Genomic DNA, 21,183 nt, shown 5'->3' with positions numbered 1-21,183 from the left:
CCAGGTTGCCCCCGTCTGTACATGGTGGAGGCGCAGTGTCCCCGCAGCACAGAACATTTCAGTAATACCATTTAGTTAGAAATTGTAAAGGAGTCATTTACAGCGGCATTAGTTGTAGCTGTATAAATAGGTGTACAGTAAACCCAGCATTGTCAGGGTGACGCTGTTACACCGAGTAAAATGGTTCCTGGGTTGGAGAAATCCATCTTGTGCTTCTTTCTTTAATCTGTGGTTGAAGTTAATGAGATGCTTCATGCCAGACAAAGAAGTTCCTGATTCTGGGCCCCCTGCAGTCTGTGGCAGAGGGTGGTCTGTGTCGTCGCGGTAATAAATTGTGTTATTTCCAGCTTTACAGAAGGACGATAACACCATAGAAATGAGAAGAATAATAGGCCTCAGTTACCACAACTGTCTACAAGGAAAACTGTTGCTCATAGCAGCCAATCACAGCTCAGCTTTCATCTTCGAAACAGCTCTGATGATATGAAAGATGTTTAGTGATTGGTTGCTATGGGCAACACAGGCAGTGTAAGCTATTGTTGTCAAGAAGATGTGCCTATGAAATAGATATATTAGATATTATACGGGCTTTGCGTGTGGACTGAGTGTGGCTATGCGGAGTGGGCGGGGCTTCATACACACATACATATATGTATGTATACATGATTGATTATCACTTCTGTCTCTAACAACAATCTCCTTCACGACACCAGCCGTAAATGTACGCTGATGTCAGACTCCCTCCCTTTGATGTGGGCTCCAGCGCTGAGCCACATCTTTTCTCGCACATGTCAGCAAGCACGCCAGAAATCCCGCTCATCAGTGATCCCGTCACATGATCGCGGCTCACCGATGGGTTGGCATGACAACCAGAGGTCTCCAGCATAAGTCTATAGTTCCAGAAACACATGGGCTACTTGCACAATGAACAAGTCTGTAGGAACCTTTTCACACACCACCAAGAAACCTGAAGACACAAAAGAGCACAGTAAGGTCAAAAATACTCTGTTGTAAAAAAAAATCACAGTAATAAGCAAGTGCCAAGTCAAAAGATGGAAAAAACAGGGTATTTAAGTTGATACGTTTTTTTGCAAAAAAAATGTATACTAAGCTGCTCCACCAATCGCCAAGGTATACCCATATAGAGCAGTCCTACCTAATGTATATAATCCCTATCTGATGTATTTAAAAACCTGATCATCTGTATAGTACCTGTATAAGCAGGGTTCAGAGAGGGAATTTTCATGTGGACATGCTGGATGGAACAGCTTTGTCAGGACTCTGAACAATTTTTATTACCTTTTGTGCATTACTGCCCTTTTTCAAGATGGCATCTTTGGTCTCATGTGCACTTGTCTTCCTGCTATAAAACTCCACCCCAGCCTTCAGTCTGTGCTAGAGTATTCTGCTTTGCATCCAGCTCCTGATTACTCCCTGGCCTTGCACCTGCACCTGCTCCTATGAACCTGTGTTGGAGATCCTGCCACTCTGCTCTGAGTTCCTGCTGCATACACCAGTGTTCAGTAATCCTCCATCTGCTGCTCGTGTTACTTCCATCTGCATTTGCTGGACATGTAAGCTGTTTGCTGCTCTGCAAAACCTCAGACTATTAATCAGGCCTCCCTGGTTGAGCTAAGTTATGATTTGAACTTCCTTATAAGCATATCTATCTGTGTCTGGACTAAAGACAAGGATTTATTCGTGTCAAGTATACTCAAGAATAACTGTGCTTCATAGACTTTCAGTTTGTTTGCATTTTCCTCTGAAGTTTCCTATTGACTGCTAAGCTGCGTTTAATATTTACACCAAGTGTTGTGGACTTGAGTTTCTCTCTGCACCTCTTTGAATGACCGTGTTATAATATAAACTTTACCACTTATAAACTGTGTCCTGTTGTCTTGTTCCATGCAAAGAGTCTCCTGAGTTATCCCCTATAATTATTACAGGATACTCTAGCCTAAAAAAAAAAAAAGAAAAGGAGACTGCTGGAACAATGACTGCAGAGAGCAGATTAGAGCAGGTGTTTTCCATAATTAGATCACTGCAGAAAGATGTGGAAGGTCTGCAAAAGAAGTTTGGAAGCTTTGAACACAATCAACAAGTGTTTGGACAATCTTTGCAGGACTTAAGCAATCGCATGGCAGCCCAGGAAAACAAACTTGCTGGCATAGAGTCCCAGTATGGACAGGCTTTTCAGGACATAAGCACGCAAATAGCTGCACAAGTGACTTTACCCTCTGGGCAACCGCCACCAGCTAGCCCACCTAAGTTGCCTCCATTCAGATTTAATGGTGATCGCGACAAGTTTCGTGGCTTTGTGAATCAATGTATGCTATATTTTGATGTGCATGCTGACCGTTTTTCTACTGATAGATCTAAAGTATTGTGTGTAATAATGCTACTGACCTCACGAGCGCTCGCCTGGGCGAATCTGATGATTGAGTCTCGTGATCCACGGTTAAATGACTTGGATGATTTCTTGGCCGCTATGGCATTAATGTTTGATGATCCTAATCGCCGTGCAACCGCTAAATCTGCTTTGTTGTCTTTACACCAGGCTAAACTTTCTGTTATTGAGTATGCCACTGAATTCAGGAGATTAGCGGTAGATACCAATTGGGACAGGTATGCACAATTGCCTATTTTTAAAAGGGGTCTGTCTAGTATTATAAAAGATGAACTAGCTCGCTCTGAGTCACCTCAAGAACTAGAGACATTTATACTGCATTGTGTGAGCATTGACATTCGCCTTACTGAGCATAGGCAGGAGAAATTTGCTGCATATAGCCGTATTTCTAACTTTTCCCTTCCTTCCAAAGAGCCTGCAGGTAAAACATCTCGGGAGGTGGAAGTGCCCATGCAAATTGATTCCGTTCAGAGACGCGAGATCAATGAGCGCCGGGAGCATCGCCTTCGTGAAAGTCTATGTTTCTACTGCGGCCAGTCTGACCACTTATTGATCAATTGTCGTAAGTGTCCTAGACGGCCTAACAAGGTGCTAGCAGCAGTAGGGGAGTATGATAACTTTGATGATGAATCTGACATCTCTGAATGTAGCCTGCCTTTAAACGCTGTATTCCATTCACTTTCTATGACTTCACCCCCCAAGGAGCTGAAGGAAAAGAACGCTCACTGTTCTCTCCCTATTAAGATCCTGTGTTCAGGACAGTGGATTTCCAGTGCAGCTATGATTGACTCTGGTGCAGGTGGCAATTTCATGGATATCGTATTTGCCAAGGAACATGGTATTGAAATTCAGCAAAGAGCCTCTCCAATTACCATGGAAACAGTGGATGGTTCACCTTTAATCTCTGGGCCTGTGGATCAGGAGACCGTACCCCTTGAAATTTTGTTGGAGCCTAATCATCAGGAGCAACTTTCTTTCTTGCTAATTTCTTCTCATTTTCCTGTGATTTTAGGCATTCCTTGGTTGCGTTCTCAGAACCCAATAATCAACTGGGAGACAAAAGAGATTATCTTTCCAACAAGGAGCAACTCAGCGTTAACAGAAGCTGTCCCTGAGTCCACGGCTACGGAACCACATGTACAGGTATTTTCTTTACCTCCACCATATAAAGAGTTCTATGACCTGTGACAAGAAGAATGCAGATCAGCTTCCTCCACACAGGCATTATGACTGTTCCATTGAGTTGCTTCCTGGGGCAGATATTCCTTTTGGTCACATATACCCTTTGGCGGCACCTGAGCTTCAAGCCTTAAAGGAGTATATTGATGAAAATCTGGCCAAAGGCTTCATACGTCCTTCTTCCTCACCAGCAGGGGCACCCATTTTTTTTGTAAAGAAGAAGGATGGGACCCTGAGACCCTGTGTTGACTATCGGGAACTCAATAAGGTAACCGTACGAAACCGTTACCCTTTACCTCTGATTCCCGAATTACTGGAAAGAGTCCGCCATGCTAAGGTGTTCTCTAAGCTGGATTTTCGTGGGGCTTATAATTTGGTGCGTATTCGTCCAGGGGATGAGTGGAAGACAGCATTCAGATGCCGGTATGGACACCTTGAATCTCTTGTGATGCCCTTCGGGCTTTGTAACGCCCCTGCAGCATTTCAACACCTTGTTAATGACATCTTCAGAGATTTGTTGGACCAGTTTGTGGTGATCTATTTGGACGATATACTAATCTTTTCTGACTCTCTACAGGAACATGAAGAACATGTCAAAACTCTTTTAAGACGTCTGAAAGAGAACCAACTATATATCAAGCCAGAGAAATGCGAGTTCCATCGTTCTGAGATACAGTTCTTGGGTTATATCATCTCTCCCCAGGGGCTGAACATGGAATCTGGTAAGATTCAGGCTATCCTTGACTGGCCGGTACCCAAGAACGTTAAGGAGGTCCATGTAGGATAGCTGCGGAGACACCATCATGTGTTTCTCAACACAAGCAGTGAATAGCCAGACCTTTCCCCGGGAAGGAACAACCACGGGAAGGGCAGTATCCAATAAAGGAAAACATCCAATACAGGAAAACCACCTATGCCAAGCATGGTATCCATCCACAGACAGCCGTTTCGGGGTGTTTGCCCCTCATCAGTGTGGAGTAGGAATCTGGCTATTAGGAGCAGTGCCTAGTAAAAGGCTTTGAAGGAACAGATGATTGGCCTCGGGGAGACCAAAACATCCAACACCGCGGAGACACCATCACGTGTTTCTCAACGCAGTGATCCAGAACACTGCCCCCATCCCTTATGGGAAATATGCAAATGCATGTAGGATAGCTGCGGAGACACCATCACGTGTTTCTCAACGCAAGCAGTGAATAGCCAGACCTTTCCCCGGGAAGGAACAACCACGGGAAGGGCAGCATCCAATAAAGGAAAACATCCAATACAGGAAAACCACCTATGCCAAGCATGGTATCTATCCACAGACAGCTGTTTCGGGGTGTTTGCCCCTCATCAGTGTGGAGTAGGAATCTGGCTATTAGAAGCAGTGCCTAGTAAAAGGCTGTGAAGGAACAGATGATTGGCCTCGGGGAGACCAAAACATCCAACACCGCGGAGACACCATCACGTGTTTCTCAACGCAGTGATCCAGAACACTGCCCCCATCCCTTATGGGAAATATGCAAATGCATGTAGGATAGCTGCGGAGACACCATCACGTGTTTCTCAAAGCAAGCAGTGAATAGCCAGACCTTTCCCCGGGAAGGAACAACCACGGGAAGGGCAGCATCCAATAAAGGCCAATCATCTGTTCCTTCACAGCCTTTTACTAGGCACTGCTCCTCATAGCCAGATTCCTACTCCACACTGATGAGGGGCAAACTGTTGTGGATTCTGTTTTTGGGCTCCCTCTGGTGGTTACAACTGGTACTGGGTGACCTTGGTGGGTTGCGGTTTCTGGTTCCCACCTGTCCATCAGAGGCTGGGCGTTTCCTATTTAACCTGGCTTTCCTGTCAGTACCTCGCCGGCTATCAATGTATCAGTGTGTCTCTGTTACCTTTGCTACCTGCTCCTAAAGTCTGCAAGACAAGCTAAGTCTGGATTTCCCTGTTTCTTATTTGCTTTCATGTTTTTAGTCCAGCTTGCAGATATGTAATCCTCTGCTGCTGGTTTCTCTAGTGGGCTGAGATTACCACTCATGTACCATGAGTTGGCACATGAGTTAAAGTAATTTCAGGATGGTATTTTGAAGGGTTTTAAGCTGACCGCGCAGTTCACCTTTTGTATCCTCTGCTATCTAGCTTTTAGCGGGCCTCATATTTGCTAAATCTATTTTCATAACTACGTTTGTGCCTTCCTCTCATTTCACCGTCATTATATGTGGGGGGCTGCTATTTCTGTGGGAATATTTCTCTAGAGGCAAGCGAGGTCTGTGATTCTTCTGATAGGGGAAGCTAGATCTCCGGCTGGCGCGAGGCGTCTAGAGCCCCCCCAGGAACGCTCCCCGGCTGCTTTTAGTTGAGTGTTGAGGTTCAGGATCGCGGTCAGCTCAGGTTCCATCACCCTAGAGCTTGTCCTGTTTTTGCCCGTGTTCAGTGGTTCAGATTCCCTGCCATTGGGAACATGACAGCAAACACCCCGAAACAGCTGTCTGTGGATGGATACCATGCTTGGCATAGGTGGTTTTCCTGTATTGGATGTTTTCCTTTATTGGATGCTGCCCTTCCCGTGGTTGTTCCTTCCTGGGGTAAGGTCTGGCTATTCACTGCTTGCATTGAGAAACACGTGATGGTGTCTCCGCAGCTATCCTACATGCATTTGCATATTTCCCATAAGGGATGGGGGCAGTGTTCTGGATCACTGCGTTGAGAAACACGTGATGGTGTCTCCGCGGTGTTGGATGTTTTGGTCTCCCCGAGGCCAATCATCTGTTCCTTCAAAGCATTTTACTAGGCACTGCTCCTAATAGCCAGATTCCTACTCCACACTGATGAGGGGCAAACACCCTGAAACAGCTGTCTGCGGATGGATACCATGCTTGGCATAGGTGGTTTTCCTGTATTAGATGTTTTCCTTTATTGGATGCTGCCCTTCCCGTGGTTGTTCCTTCCCGGGGAAAGGTCTGGCTATTCACTGCTTGTGTTGAGAAACACGTGATGGTGTCTCCGCAGCTATCCTACATGCATTTGCATATTTCCCATAAGGGATGGGGCAGTGTTCTGGATCACTGCGTTGAGAAACACGTGATGGTGTCTCCGCGGTGTTGGATGTTTTGGTCTCCCCGAGGCCAATCATCTGTTCCTTCACGTTAAGGAGGTCCAACGTTTTATTGGTTTTGCAAATTTCTACAGATGCTTCATTCGAAATTTTTCCGATATTGTCCGTCCCATTACTTCCTTGACAAAGAAGGAAAAGCCCTTTAAGTGGTCATCACAGACTCAAGAAGCTTTTGATCGGCTTAAGATCTGTTTCACATCAGCACCGATGTTGATACACCCAGATCCAACACTTTCTTTCATTGTGGAGTTGGACGCTTCTAATAACGCTTTGGGGGCTGTTCTCTCCCAAAGAACTGGAGAGAAGGGTCTGCTACATCCTTTTTTTTTTTTTTTTCCCGTAGACTAACCTCAGCAGAGAATTACGACTTGGGAGACAAGGAATAGCTGGCTATTATTGCGGCTTTCAAAGAATGGAGGCATCATCTGCAAGGAGCTGCACAGCAGATCATAGTGCTAACTGACCATCGCAATTTAGAGTTCCTTAGATCCGCTAGATGTCTTTCTCCTCGTCAGGCTTGTTGGAACTTATTTCTAAATCAATTTAACTTTGTTATCTCGTACCGTCCAGGTTCTTGTAATGGGAAGGCTGATGCTTTATCCCGAATCCATGCTGCGTATTCCGTACCTGGAGCCCAGTCCAAGACCATTCTATCTGATGCCAATTTCATCGGAGTTATCCACGATCAGGACTTGTGGAAGGAGTGCAGGGAGGCCTATGAGGCTGATGTATTTCTGGCCAACCCACCTGTGGATACTAATCTTGTCTTTAAGGGTGGCATCTGGTTCAGAGATCGACGTACAGTATCTACGTCCCTGAGGTCGTCCGTCTGCAGATCCTCAAGTTGGTACATGACTCCAAGTTGGCTGGTCACAGGGGGGTACAGAAGACACAAGAGTTCCTGAGCCGATTCTTCTGGTGGCCAACTTGCTTGAAGGACACCAAGGACTATGTTCTCTCTTGCGAGGTATGTGCTCGTTTCAAGACTCCTCATGTGGCACCTACGGGTCTTCTACAACCATTACCTGTTCCGTCCCGCCCTTGCGGTCTATATCGATGGATTTTATTGTGGAGCTGCCTACATCAGGGGGCATGAATACAATCATGGTGGTAGTTGATCGACTGACTAAAGCTGCTCATTTTGTTCCGTGCACCAGCCTCCCCTCAGCTAAAAATACAGTGAACTTGGTTATACAGAATGTCTTTCGGTTGCATGGGGTTCCGGATGAGATCATCTCTGACCGTGGAGTACAGTTCACTTCAAGATTCTGGAAGGGGTTTTGCTTTGCACTCAATAGTAATGTCTGTCTCTCTTCCGCTTACCATCCCCAGACAAATGGTCAGACTGAGCGTACCAAGCAGACGCTGGAACAATATCTAAGATGCTATGTCAGCCATCTCCAGGATGATTGGTTGGAGTTGCTGCCGTTAGCCGAATTTTCATATAACAATTCTCAGAGCGCCTCCACTAAATTTACACCTTTCTTTGCCAATCTGGGTTATCATCCATGTATCTTACCTAGGTCTCCAATTAATTCTCCGGTCCGGCAGTGGAGGAAAGGCTGACTGCGATGAGGCAAAATCTGGAGGTTCTGAAGGAATCCCTGACCACAGAGCAAGAACGTTATAAGAGATCGGCTGATAGATTCCGTATACTTGCACCCATGTACAAGGTAGGAGATTCCGTGTGGTTAGCAACTAAGAATCTGAAGTTAAACGTTCCTTCACAAAAACTTGGACAGAAATTCATTGGCCCCTTCAAGATCAACGGTATTGTGAGCTCTGTGGCCTGCCGGCTGAAGCTCCCTAGGACTATGGAGGTACACCCAGTCTTTCATGTATCTTTACTAAAGCCGGTATCTCCTAATACCTTCCATGGACGTGTTGTGCCACCTCCGCAGCCTGTGGTGATTGATGGGCAAGAACAATTTGTGGTGGAGGAAATTATTGATTCCAGGATTCGTAGGAATCGGCTCCAATATCTGATAAGATGGCAGGGATATCCCCCTGAGGAAGACTCTTGGGAACCTGTGGAAAACATCAATGCCCAACAGAAGATTTCTCATTTTCATCAGAGATTCCCTGAGAAACCAGGTCCAGGATCGTCCTGAGGCCGCTTCTAAGGAGGGAGTAATGTCAGGACTCTGAACATTTTTTATTACCTTTTGTGCATTACTGCCCTTTTTCAAGATGGCGTCTTTGGTCTCATGTGCACTTGTCTTCCTGCTATAAAACTCCACCCCAGCCTTCAGTCTGTGCTACAGTATTCTGATTTGCATCCAGCTCCTGATTACTCCCTGGCCTTGCATCTGCACCTGCTCCTGTGAACCTGTGTTGGAGATCCTGCCACTCTGCTCTGAGTTCCTGCTGCATACACCAGTGTTCAGTAATCCTCCTTCATCTGCTGCTCGTGTTACTTCCATCTGCATTTGCTGGACATGTAAGCAGTTTGCTGCTCTGCAAAACCTGAGACTATTAATCAGGCCTCCCTGGTTGAGCTAAGTTATGATTTGAACTTCCTTATAAGCATATCTATCTGTGTCTGGACTAAAGACAAGGATTTATTCGTGTCAAGTATCCTCAAGAATAACTGTGCTTCATAGACTTTCTGCTTGTTTGCATTTTCCTCTGAAGTTTCCTATTGACTGCTAAGCTGCGTTTAATATTTACACCAAGTGTTGTGGACTTGAGTTTCTCTCTGCACCTGTTTGAATGACCGTGTTATAATATAAACTTTACCACTTATAAACTGTGTACTGTTGTCTTGTTCCACGCAGAGTCTCCTGAGTTATCCACTATAATTACAAGCTTTGATGCAAATGACCCATAAGGAGTGGTGGACCTTGGCGATTGGTGGAGCAGCTTAGTATATACTTTTTTGCAAAAAAACGTATCAACTAAATACCCTCTTTTTTCCATCTTTTGACATAGCACTTGCTTATTACTGTGATTTTTTTTACAACAGAGTATTTTTGACCTCACTGTGCTCTTTTGTGTCTTCAAGTTTCTTGGTGGTGTGTGAACAGGTTCCTACAGACTTGTTCATTGTGCAAGTAGCCCATGTGTTTCTGGTTCTGTAATTGTTCTCTTGTTTCTACAAGACTAGGGAGTCCACCACTCCTTATGGGTTATTTGCATCAAAGCTGTTCCATCCAGCATGTCCACATGAAAATTCCCTCTGAACCCTGCTTATACAGGTACTATACAGATGATCAGGTTTTTAAATACATCAGATAGAGATTATATGCATTAGGTATTACTTGCTCTATATGGGTATACCTTGGCGATTGGTTAGCTTAGTATACATTTTTTTGCAAAAAAAAAGTATCAACTAAACACCCTGTTTTTCCATCTTTTGACTTAGCACTTGCTTATTACTGTGATTTTTTTACAACAGAGTATTTTTGACCTCACTGTGCTCTTTTGTGTCTATAAGTCTATGGTTGTCACTGCCGGATTGCTATGAGCGCTGCCCGCTAGCCGAAAATGCATGCACCACGGATCGTCTCACCGAACTCCCGCTCTCCTTTTAACATGGGCAAAATGCTACTCAGGCAACACAGGGTGAGGGTAAAACAGTGTGGCAATGCTTTATTTTACCACAAAACAGGCAGATAACACATAGAACAGTCCCAGCAAACATCCCAAGATGGTGCACATTAGAGTCTCGCACTTCCCCTGACTCGCCGGGATAATAGCAGCTGTGACTACAGATCTTCCAGGGTCGCTACCCCACCTGTGGCATGCACAGAGAGGAGGTAACTACAAGCGTAGGAAGATGACAGTCCACTGAGTCCATACAAGCTACAAGGCCAGTGGATCTGAGGATCACAACCTGGCTTCATATTCCAGGGTCGGTTACTCCACCTGTGGCACACACACAGAGAGGAGGTAACAACAAGTGTAGGAAGATGACAGTCCACCGAGTCCATACAAGGTACAAGGCCAGTTAATCTGAGGATCTAAACCTGGCTTCTCCAAACGTATTCATGGTACAGCGATGGTGTATGGAACAGATCTGTATTCTTTGTGCAAAAAGAAAAAAAAAAAAAAAGAGCATGAACTGCACATTCCAAAATCATACGTTGATCTAAAGCCGCTAGGCAAAAATTTATATACTGAACATGAGGTTTTCAGTTTAACATTCTGATCAGACTGTATGAAGCCCACTGCCACTTCACGGCAAACCTCGTAGTGGGTCCTACCGCCCTAACGGAGCGGAGCAGTGCGGCGACCACGGCCGCAGCGGCCATGCATCAGCAGGGCGGACGGCCTGGCTCTCACTGAAGAGCTGGAGGAAGGTGAGTTTAAATGCTCCTTTCATTTTGGTGCTGGTGCTGTGTGGCGGCCAGTCTTGCTGTGGCTTTGTGCTGGTGGGGCGGCACGGTCTGGAGACATGGGGGCTCAGTCTCGCAGCATGGGTGCTGTGGGGAAACAGGCCGTCCGCCCTGCTGGTGAATGGCCGCTGCGGCGGTGGTCACCGCACGGCTCCGCTCCGTTAGGGCGGTAGGACCCACTACGAGGTTTGCCGTGAAGTGGCAGTGGGCTTCATACAGTCTGATGAGAATGTTAAACTGAAAACCTCATGTTCAGTATATAAATTTTTGCCTAGCGGCTTTAGATCAACGTATGATTTTGGGATGTGCATTTCATGTTCTTTTTTTTTCTTTTTGCACAAAGCAGATCTGTATTCTTCCAACTGAGGCTGAAAACCCCTAGGTTGTTACATATAGAATGATAGCTCCGTGTCCCTCGTAATGGAGCCATGATGTAAAATGGCTACTGTCCTTTCTCTGGTCCTTTTGAGATGTATGGGTGTCTTGGCAGAATCGCTCTGGCTGTTTCTCTCAGTATCTTTATACAGAGGCATGTAACCTATTTTTAGACTTAACAAGTGGCCCTCATTCAGTATTTACATAAAGGGTAAGAATGCAGACGAGATCAAATAGCATTACTTGATTATTTAAATTATCTGCATAGCTTTTCCCTCTCTGCTTTAGAAGTCAACAAACTCAATAAAACAAGGCATAATTAGCATAACCGCAAACATCACTAGTGATCAAGGAGATAAGCCACAATAAAAGTCAATATTCCAGGCTTACACTAACAAAAGTCTGTTTTCTTGACCAACCAGAAATCAACACTTGAAAACCAATTTGAAAACCAACATACAGATAACATTCTATTATTCTTCATTTGCTAAAAATAGTTTTCTGGTTAATTAAGATACAATGCTGTATGTTGCTGGGTCGTGTCACACTGGGCCAGTCACTCCGTGACATTTTCATACTAAATAATCCTCCATACATTATGGTTGCACATATCCCTAGTCTTTATAACGATATTGCCCTCATTCCTACACAGCCTGGCCATTAGAAGCTGCTATTGATCTTTGTAGTAGGTACGTTTTCCCTGAGTGGTACATATTGAGCCATTTGAAAACTGGAGTTTAGCCTAGGACAGTTTGAACTACTAATTAACAGCAGTTACAATTCCAAACTAGGGCAGTCACTATAGGAGAAAAACACAAGAATTATACTGTATTTTTCACATACTATCTATTCCTGACACTGGAGTGGCTTATAAACTTATGAAGTATATAATTTGAGGTCTGGGATCTGCCAATATGTGGCTGGTTTTCTGACTGTTTCGGATAACATGATACATGTTTTTAGTTTTTTTGTCTAGTTTTGCTTAAATATAGGTCAATATTAAATAGTCTCCTGATGAGTTGCCTTTGGTGAGGACGATGAAACCCTTAGAAATGAGAGGCTTGGAGAGCGAGTGTGTATACATCACCTCACTCTATATACTGAACTGTGGGGTACATGTTTTTTCTATTAGTCACCTACTGACTAACCTCCAGAGGGTGAATTATGGGTACAGTTTTACATTTGGAAGTAATAAAGTTCAGTTTTATCCTTTTTTTCAGCAAACATGAGGAATGACAAGAGATAACCCATTTAAGAAGATTCAATTTTGGTTAAAACTATGCCAACATTATGAACATAAAAAAGGCTTCTCCCCTATGTGATGTCTCTGATGTTTATTAACAGTTGATTTCCAAGTAAAGTATTTCCCACATTAAGAAAATGAAAAAGGCTTCTCTGTGTGTCTGCTCTGATGCCTAATAGGGCAATATTAAATTTGGGGTGCACCTTATGGTCCGGTGCGTCTTATAGTCCGAAAAATAAGGTAATTATATTAGTCCGGCCCCCATTTCAATTTCTCATGCGGCCCCATGGCAAAATTAATTGCCCACCCCTGGGATAAAGGCTTCTCCTCTTTGTGAGTTATCTGGTGACTAACAAGATTACATTTCTGGTTAAAACATTTCCCACATTCTGAACAGGAAAAAGGCTTCTCCCCAGTGTGAGTTCTATGGTGTTTAACCAAATTTGATTTCTGGTTAAAACATTTCCCACATTCTGAACATGAAAAACGCTTCTCCTCTTTGTGAGTTCTCTGGTGACCAACAAGATCCCATTTCTGGTTAAAACATTTCCCACATTCTGAACAGGATAAAGCAGACCCGGGCAAGATGCGGCCCGCGGGCCGTATCCGGCCCGCCTGATGGTTTTAAACGGCCCGCCAGCTAGCTGTCACTTCTAACAGCCGCCCCCCGGCACCGCTTGGCCAGCCGCGAGCTCATCCACACGCTGTCGGAACTGTATGCGCTTGCAGCGCATACAGTTCCTCCAGAGTCCAGGGTCAGGATGTGATTGACACAGCATCAGGAGCCATTGGCTCCCGGCTGTGTCAATCATTCTTGTGACCGGAGGCAGCATTATGCCACCAGTCACAAGAGGCAGAGCCGGGTTGATCACCTGTTTATCGTCGGCGGCGGCCATCTTCTTGAAGCCGCGCGTGCGCAGATGGAGTGCTGTGCTTCACGGGGCTTCAGGAAAATGGCCACGGGAGGCCGCACGTGCGCAGATGGACGTCGCGGCGGCCATTTTCCTGAAGCCGAGTTTGCAGATTTAGATCTCGGCGTCAGGAAAATGGCCGCCGCGATCTCCATCTGCGCACGCGCGGCCATTTTCCTGAAGCCCCGCGAAGCAGAGCACTCCATCTGCGCACGCGCGGCCTCGGGAAGATGGCCGCCGCCACCGATATTCAACCCGGCTCTGCTGCTCACATTGAATTCCGGGCCGCTGCGTCACCTCACCAGTGGAAGGGACCCTGCGCACGCCATGCCGCACCTCTGCGGTCGCCACACCACTGCTGCAACCCCCCCATGGACACCAGGCCGTGGCGTCGCCCACCTAAGCAGGAAGGGACCCTGCTCAGGTGCACGCCACACCGCATCACCCCACCTCTGCCGACACCATGCCTCCTGTGACCCTGCTCTGCCACCGCCAGCCCTCAGGTAAGGCCTCTTTCACACTAGCGTCGTTCTGTAGAAAAAACGCATCCTGCAAAATTGCTTGCAGGATGCGTTTTTTTCTCCATAGACTTGAATTAGCGACGCAGTGCGACACGTCGCAACCGTCATGCGACGGTTGCGTCGGACCGTCGGCACAAAAAAAGTTACATGTAACTTTTGTTGTGCGTCGTGAGTGTCCCCGCCTCCCCGCACATCACAATGGGGCAGCATATGTGATGTAAAACAGCATCCATTGCCCCCATTGTGCGGCGCTTCCACACTGTGCGTCGGTGCGCTGCAACGTCGCATAGCGACGTGCAGTGCACGACACTAGTGTGAAAGTAGCCTAAGATACTGTAAATTCAGACAATAAGACGGACCCCCATCTTATAAAAAATCTTTTTTCTGCAATATTCACCCCAAATTTGGGGTGCACCTTATGGTCCGGTGCGTCTTATAGTCCGAAAAATAAGGTAATTATATTAGTCCGGCCCTCTAAAACCATCTCAATTTCTCATGCGGCCCCATGGCAAAATTAATTGCCCACCCCTGGGATAAAGGCTTCTCCTCTTTGTGAGTTATCTGGTGACTAACAAGATGACATTTCTGGTTAAAACATTTCCCACATTCTGAACAGGAAAAAGGCTTCTCCTGTGTGTGAGTTCTATGGTGCCTAACCAAATCTGATTTCTGGTTAAAACATTTCCCACATTCTGAACAGGAAAAAGGCTTCTCCTGTGTGTGAGTTTTATGGTGACTAACCAAATTTGATTTCTGGTTAAAACATTTCCCACATTCTGAACATGAAAAAGGCTTTTCCCCTGTGTGGATTCTCTGGTGAGAAAAAAGAAGCCATTTCTGGTTAAAACCTTTCCCACATTCTGAACAGGAAAAAGGCTTCTCCCCTGTGTGAGTTCTATGGTGTTTAACCAAATTTGATTTCTGGTTAAAACATTTCCCACATTCTGAACAGGAAAAAGGCTTCTCCCCTGTGTGAGTTCTCTGGTGACTAACAAGATTCCATTTCTGGTTAAAACCTTTCCCACATTCTGAACAGGAAAATGACTTATTTGCTTTAGAAGCAGATTGTCTTTTAATGCCTCGTTTATGACTTTGATTTTCCTTAGTAGTTAGCAATGAATCAGAAGATGGGACCTGTTTCATAGGACCAGATGACAGATCTTTGCTGTGAATGGATGATGATATATCTGGAGTAATGGCATTCCCTTCAGTTGTATCTTGTAGGATCTCAAGATCATCATATTTAAAAACTGAAGATGTCAACTGTCCCTCTGATCTCCTGGTACAGTCATCTGCTAAGATAAAAAAAAAAAAATTTTAATAAAATATCCTTGAGTTTTATATTTTTGAACATTTCAACTTAAACCATCCATAAAAATGGCCAGCTATGTAAAAACTTTATTTACCAAACAATGACTGTTCACAGTCTAATAGAAAACCTTGTTGGATGAACCAGTAGTGTGTGGTGTTCAACTGTTTGTTCATTCTGCCTCCCAAATATTGAATAAAAAGAATCAATCAATGTTATGTAGGCAAAAATAATGACTGAGGACTAAGGGCACACTTGTTGCTCGAAACGCGTCCAGTCAGGTGCTGGTTGCTCTCTGTTACCCACCATGCAGGTCATGTCTCTGCAGCATTTTAATGTGATCTAATAAAGTTTCTACATTTTATCCTTGGAGCTGGATCCACATCTTCTTTTTCTACAGGTCAACCAGTGTTGTGGCAGCAACACTTTGTTTCCGTGCTCGGACTGATACCACATCGCACAGATGAACTAAGGGTGAGCTGAAATATACCTTTTTTTTTCTGTGTTAGGCAAAAATAATACCAATTCTCATCTCACAAAAAAACAAGTCCCCTGTCAGGTCCATCATCGATCAATGGATAAACAGAGGTTAGAATATAGCACGGAGAGTCTCCCAATAATTAAAACGTAACTTTTAATCACTAAGATAAAATGGACAAACTAACATGACACAATTAACACATGTGAATAAGGTGCTCGTGCAAGCCAGTGCTCAAGATAAAAATTGGTTTGGTCTCACCAATGGGAATGACAAATGTCCACAGCAGGTTCCTCCTGTTGCCTTCTCTAGATAGGAGGAGAGGAAAGAGGGAGGGGATATAGGGCTTTACTAAACTCCCTGTCGTGCCCCTTGTATTGCTCCTGTCCTAACAAGGACAGTCCCCAAGTTTACCCTGCTAGGGACAACAACCATCCACTACATATAATATATAAGTCTCCATACGTGTTTCCTCCCCAGTCACAGGAATTCATTAGGGGAGTTGATTAAAGCCAATGGAACATAAAGTATGCAAAAAATTAAGTGTCCATCTTCTAGGTAACCCCGCAGTGCCAGGGTACCTATCAATGGGTGTGACAATTTGTGTCACTGCCTACGGGTAGTCATGAATCCCTGTGACTGGAGAGGAAACGCGTAGGGAGACCTATATATTAGATGTAGTGGATGGTGATTGTCCCTAGCAGGGTATACTTGGGGCCTGTCCTTGTTAGGACAGGGGCAATACAAGGGGCACGACAGGGAGTTTAGTAAAGCCCTATACCCCCCTCCCTCTCTTTCCTCCCCTCCTATTTAGAGAAAGCAACAGGAGGAATCTGCTGTGGACATTTGTCTGTTTCCATTGGTGAGACCAAACCAATTTTTATCTTGAGCACTGGTTTGCATGAGCACCTTATTCACATGTGTTAATTGTGTCATGTTAGTTTGTCCATTTTATCTAAGTGATTAAAAGTTACGTTTTAATTATTGGGAGACTCTCCGTGCTATATTCTACTGATATGCCTGAGGGTATTGTATAGGTGTGACCCATCTCACACTTTTGCTAGCTTTGAAAAACAGGTTCCCACACTATTAGTAGCTCAAAGGCTGTTGAAAAGCAACAAAGTTTCTATAAACCAATCCAGCAAAATCCGCTCTCCCTTCTGAGTCTTGCAGTGTGCTCAAACACCATTTAGGATCCCTGTATTTAGCAATATTATAGTGAGAAGAATCCACTTACTCTGCGGTGTGTGTCTCCTGGAGCACAATCTGGGCACTATGTTGTGGGTAATAAAATGGCAAATGTGTAATTTTGACATCCACTTCGTGCTAACTTCCAGAAAGTGGATGTGGATTCAAAATATTCACTCCTCCTACACACGTGGTCAGAACTGTTGGTACCCCTCGTTTAATGACAGAAAACCCCACAATGGTCACAGAAATAACTTGAATCTGACAAAAGTAATAAATCAAAAATCTATGAAAATGAACAAATAAAAGTCAGACATTGCTTTTCAACTATGCTTCCACATAATTAAAAAAAAAATAAAACTCCGGAAATAGGCCTGGACAGAAATGAGGATACCCTTAACTTAAGCGCTTTGTGACCGCCAACGGTAGATAAACGTCAGCGCTGCACAAAGCCCTGCTAGCGCCGACGTTTATCTACCGTTTGTCTACGGTCGGCGGTTTTGTGCTCATCGGGACCCCCATGTACCTTATAACGCGGGGATTCTGGCGCACAACACATCCTGTGACCCCCGACCTCATTGAGACTTGATTGGTTCAGGTCGTGATGACGTCAGCGTCACACCAGCCAATGAGACAAATCACTAAGAAAGTGTGTTGTAGCAATTAACTTTCCCGGGCGATCTGCCTCATAAAAACGCTGTTTCTCCTCAGATCTCCTATCAGTGAGAGATTAGAGGAGAAACAGTGTTACAAGTGCTGCTGGCAACAGCTGAGTCAGTCAGCCATCTTGTTATAAAGTAAAAAAAACAGATAAGGCAAGTTAGGGTTAGTGCTATAGTTAGGGTTAGTGTTGGGGCTAAAGTTAGGGTTTATTCTAAAGTTAGGGTTAGGCTAAACAATTAAGATTTTCTCAATTGTCTCCCCAATAATTTGGTCACGTCAATGTTTTCTATTTCCGAAAAAAAAATAAATAAATAAATAAAATGGCCCATCAGTATTATAGTGTAGAGGAGGCTTATGCACTATTATGTTCTGACTTTTATGTGCCGGATGGAGATGTGGATTTCGAGGGCTTTAGTAGCAGCGACAGTGATAGCTCAGAAATGAGCAGTGATTCTGGTCCATCCTCACACACAAGGACCAGTACAACAAGGACAAATAGCGCTTCTGGAGAAATGTCTCCAACTCAGGGAACAATGCCCAGTACTAGCAATGTCCCTAGTGCTCGTGAGTTGGCGCACACCAATGTCCAAAGGGCTTTGCATCTTGATGTAGCATTTCCCAGATGGGAGGATTCGGATTCGGCTACTCCAGTCATCCCTAATTTTATTGCCATTCCTGGTATAAATGTGGAGGTGGAAAATTTGGACCAATCAATTTTTTTTAATTTGTTTGACAGATAGCTTGCTAGAGCATAATATCCTACAAACAAATTTATGTGTGTCCCAGTTCATCAGCCAGAATCCATGGTGATCATGGTAATACGGCCGGACTACACCACCGATAAAGCAGCCACAGCCGGTGACTGAGAAGAATCTGTGACCTCTCTGCATTTAGTGGTTACTACTCACCTGGGTAGTCATATGTAGGAATCTCCTGTTTACACCACTCATCCCCCCTCACATATGTCTCTGTAGTATTAATATGGGTCAGATCTTCACCCTGAAACAAATATTATAAAAGTCACCAACAGATGGAGAAGTCCCATCTATGACCAGCTCTAATCCTGCCATCTCCACCGTTCTCATTCCACAAGTATAAAACATAATACTGGAGGATATAACAAGACTGAGCGTAAAACCTTCACCAGCATCTACACTTCATAGGGGAGATCTCCTGACACCTTCTCTCCATCTACCTGATGATCCTGAGGAGCATTGGGATTTTCTTGCTTGCAGTCCTGTGGAAGAGGAGGACGGGGACATCTCTCTGGTGTTGTCCTCTTACTGGATTGATCTGGAGGAAACACATACAGGGACTGAATTCATTCTTTACATACAGATAATTATAGGCCGCGTGTATTTAGTCCTGTCTATTACCTGGAGATGTGAGGGGCTGGGGAACCTCCATTATGATGTTCTTTACAGATCTCTGTGTCCTTCTAAATACTCCCACTCCTCCATGGAGAAATAGACAGCGACATCCTGACACCTTATAGGAACCTGACACATACAATGATACCGTCATCCCCCCGATCCCTTCATAGCGTTACTGTATAATGTCCCAGCATTCCCAGCAGTGTCACCTCTCCAGTCAGCAGCTCAATCATCTTGTAGGTGAGTTCTAGGATCTTCTGGTCATTGACGTCCTCATGGATCAGGGGGTCAGGGCCGGCGTTTAGCACAGGCAGACCAGGCAGCTGCCTGGGGCCCCCGCTCCTCCAAGGGCCCCCTGCTGGTTCCATGACCACAATGGAGCTTGCTTACAATTAAAATAGCACAAGGCAGTGCTTTGCTTTGCAGAAGAGGCAGACATAAGTGCATCTGTCTCTTATCTGTTCTGCAATTGTGAGTGTTTCCTGGCGGGCGGCGGCGCTGCACTGCCTTGTCTGTGTTATCTATGTCGGCTCAGCGGCTGCAATCCCTGAGGCAGGAGCAGTCAGGCGTGTTATACTGACCTGACCTGCGTTCTGCATGTTCTCCTGTTCTTCCGCTGTGGCCGTCCATCCTCACTGTGCAGCAGGCTTCAGGTTATACTTTATACTGTGTCCTGGGCTGGCACTGCAGCTGCTGTTCAGCGGCAGGACCTTCCTATGTGACACGGTAACCTGACCACTGACGTTGTCCTGAGGCTGCACAGCATTCAGCAGCCCCTGTCAGGGACACAAAAATGCAGGAGCTGTGCTGCCACCCAGAAGACAAGTGTTCCCTTCCCATATCAGAAGACACTTCACTGCTTACTGGTGAGTTTTTTTCAACTGTCTGCACTACCACACCAGTCACACAGTCTGCGCAGTCAGCAACACAACCAAAACTACAATGTAATTAACGTAAAAAAGAAATGAAAAAAAAAAGTGATATAAAAAAAATGAATGATACCTACTGTCACTTGTCAGCATCCTGCACAGGCCGCTCTGCAGTGTGCGCTGGCACCAGGAGTGATGATGTCACTGATCGCTAGCCACGGGACCACTTTGTTCTGTGAGGCTATATGTGCACACTTTGCGGATTCCATTGCGGATTTTTCCGCGTGGATTCTGAAGAATCAGCAGGTAAAACCCCTGCGTTTTATCTGCAGATTCACCGCGGATTATCTGCGGATTTTATGCAGATTTTGTTTGGATTCCACCTGCGTTTTTACACCTTTGTATTCCTATTATGGAATACATGTAAAACGCTGCAGAATCCGCACAAAGAATTGACATGCTGCGGAAAATAAACCGCAGCGTTTCCGTGTGGAATTTTCCACAGCATGGGCACAGCGGATTTGGTTTTCCATAGGTTTACATAGTACTGTACATCACATGGAAAACTGCTGCGAATCCGCAGGGCCAAGTCTGCTGCAGATCCGCAGCCAAATCCACAACGTGTGCACATATCCTTATAGGGGTCGCTCACACTAGTGTATATTCTCTCATGCAAGATAATTGCGATGATTATCCTAATGACACCATATTGGGCCCCATCTCTTCTGCTCCCGGCCCCAGTGGCAGGTTTCTGCCTGTGCAGTAAGGCTACGTTCACATTTGCGTTGTGCGCCGCAGCGTCGGCGCCGCAGCGCACAACGCAAACGAAAATGCGGCAAAACGCACGCTAAAACGCTGCGTTTTGCGCCGCATGCGTCCTTTTTGCCCGCAAGTTGGACGCAAAAAAAATGCAACTTGAAGCGTTTCTTGCGTCCAACGCTTGCGGCCATGCGGCGCAAAACGCAGCACAACGCATGTCCATGCGCCCCCATGTTAAGTATAGGGGCGCATGACGCATGCGGCGCCGCTGCGGCGCCCGACGCTGCGGCGCTGACCGCAAATGTGAACGTAGCCTAACTGAACCTGCCTCTGAGACGCAGGTTCAGTTACTCTATCGCTGTTCGGGCCCGCACCATGTTTTACTCCTTGGACAGAAATTTTGTCTTTGCTATTTAGTGGCTTCTTGGGGGTTAAAGATGTTGCTACTAGTTAAAAACTCACTTCAATGCA

The 21,183-nt window shown here is 45.3% G+C and overlaps 1 protein-coding gene across 1 annotated transcript; it reads right to left on the bottom strand.

Annotated features, from left to right (window-relative positions):
- Positions 1 to 14,326: 14,326 nt before the first annotated feature.
- LOC143766848 (uncharacterized) lies at positions 14,327 to 19,861 on the bottom strand. Its single transcript, XM_077254835.1, has 4 exons — positions 19,088 to 19,861; positions 18,907 to 19,004; positions 18,620 to 18,710; positions 14,327 to 15,368 (listed from the first exon to the last, which is right to left on the bottom strand). The coding sequence occupies exons 1-4, from the start codon at positions 19,233 to 19,235 to the stop codon at positions 14,548 to 14,550; spliced, it is 1,158 nt and encodes a 385-aa protein (XP_077110950.1). The 5' UTR covers positions 19,236 to 19,861; the 3' UTR covers positions 14,327 to 14,547.
- Between the last annotated feature and the right edge of the window lie 1,322 nt (positions 19,862 to 21,183).

The sequence above is a fragment of the Ranitomeya variabilis genome, chromosome 4 (genome assembly GCF_051348905.1).
Source record: "Ranitomeya variabilis isolate aRanVar5 chromosome 4, aRanVar5.hap1, whole genome shotgun sequence".
Lineage (NCBI taxonomy): Eukaryota > Metazoa > Chordata > Amphibia > Anura > Dendrobatidae > Ranitomeya > Ranitomeya variabilis.
Note: the sequence above shows the minus strand (reverse complement) of the source record. Positions and strands in the feature narration are given on the sequence as shown.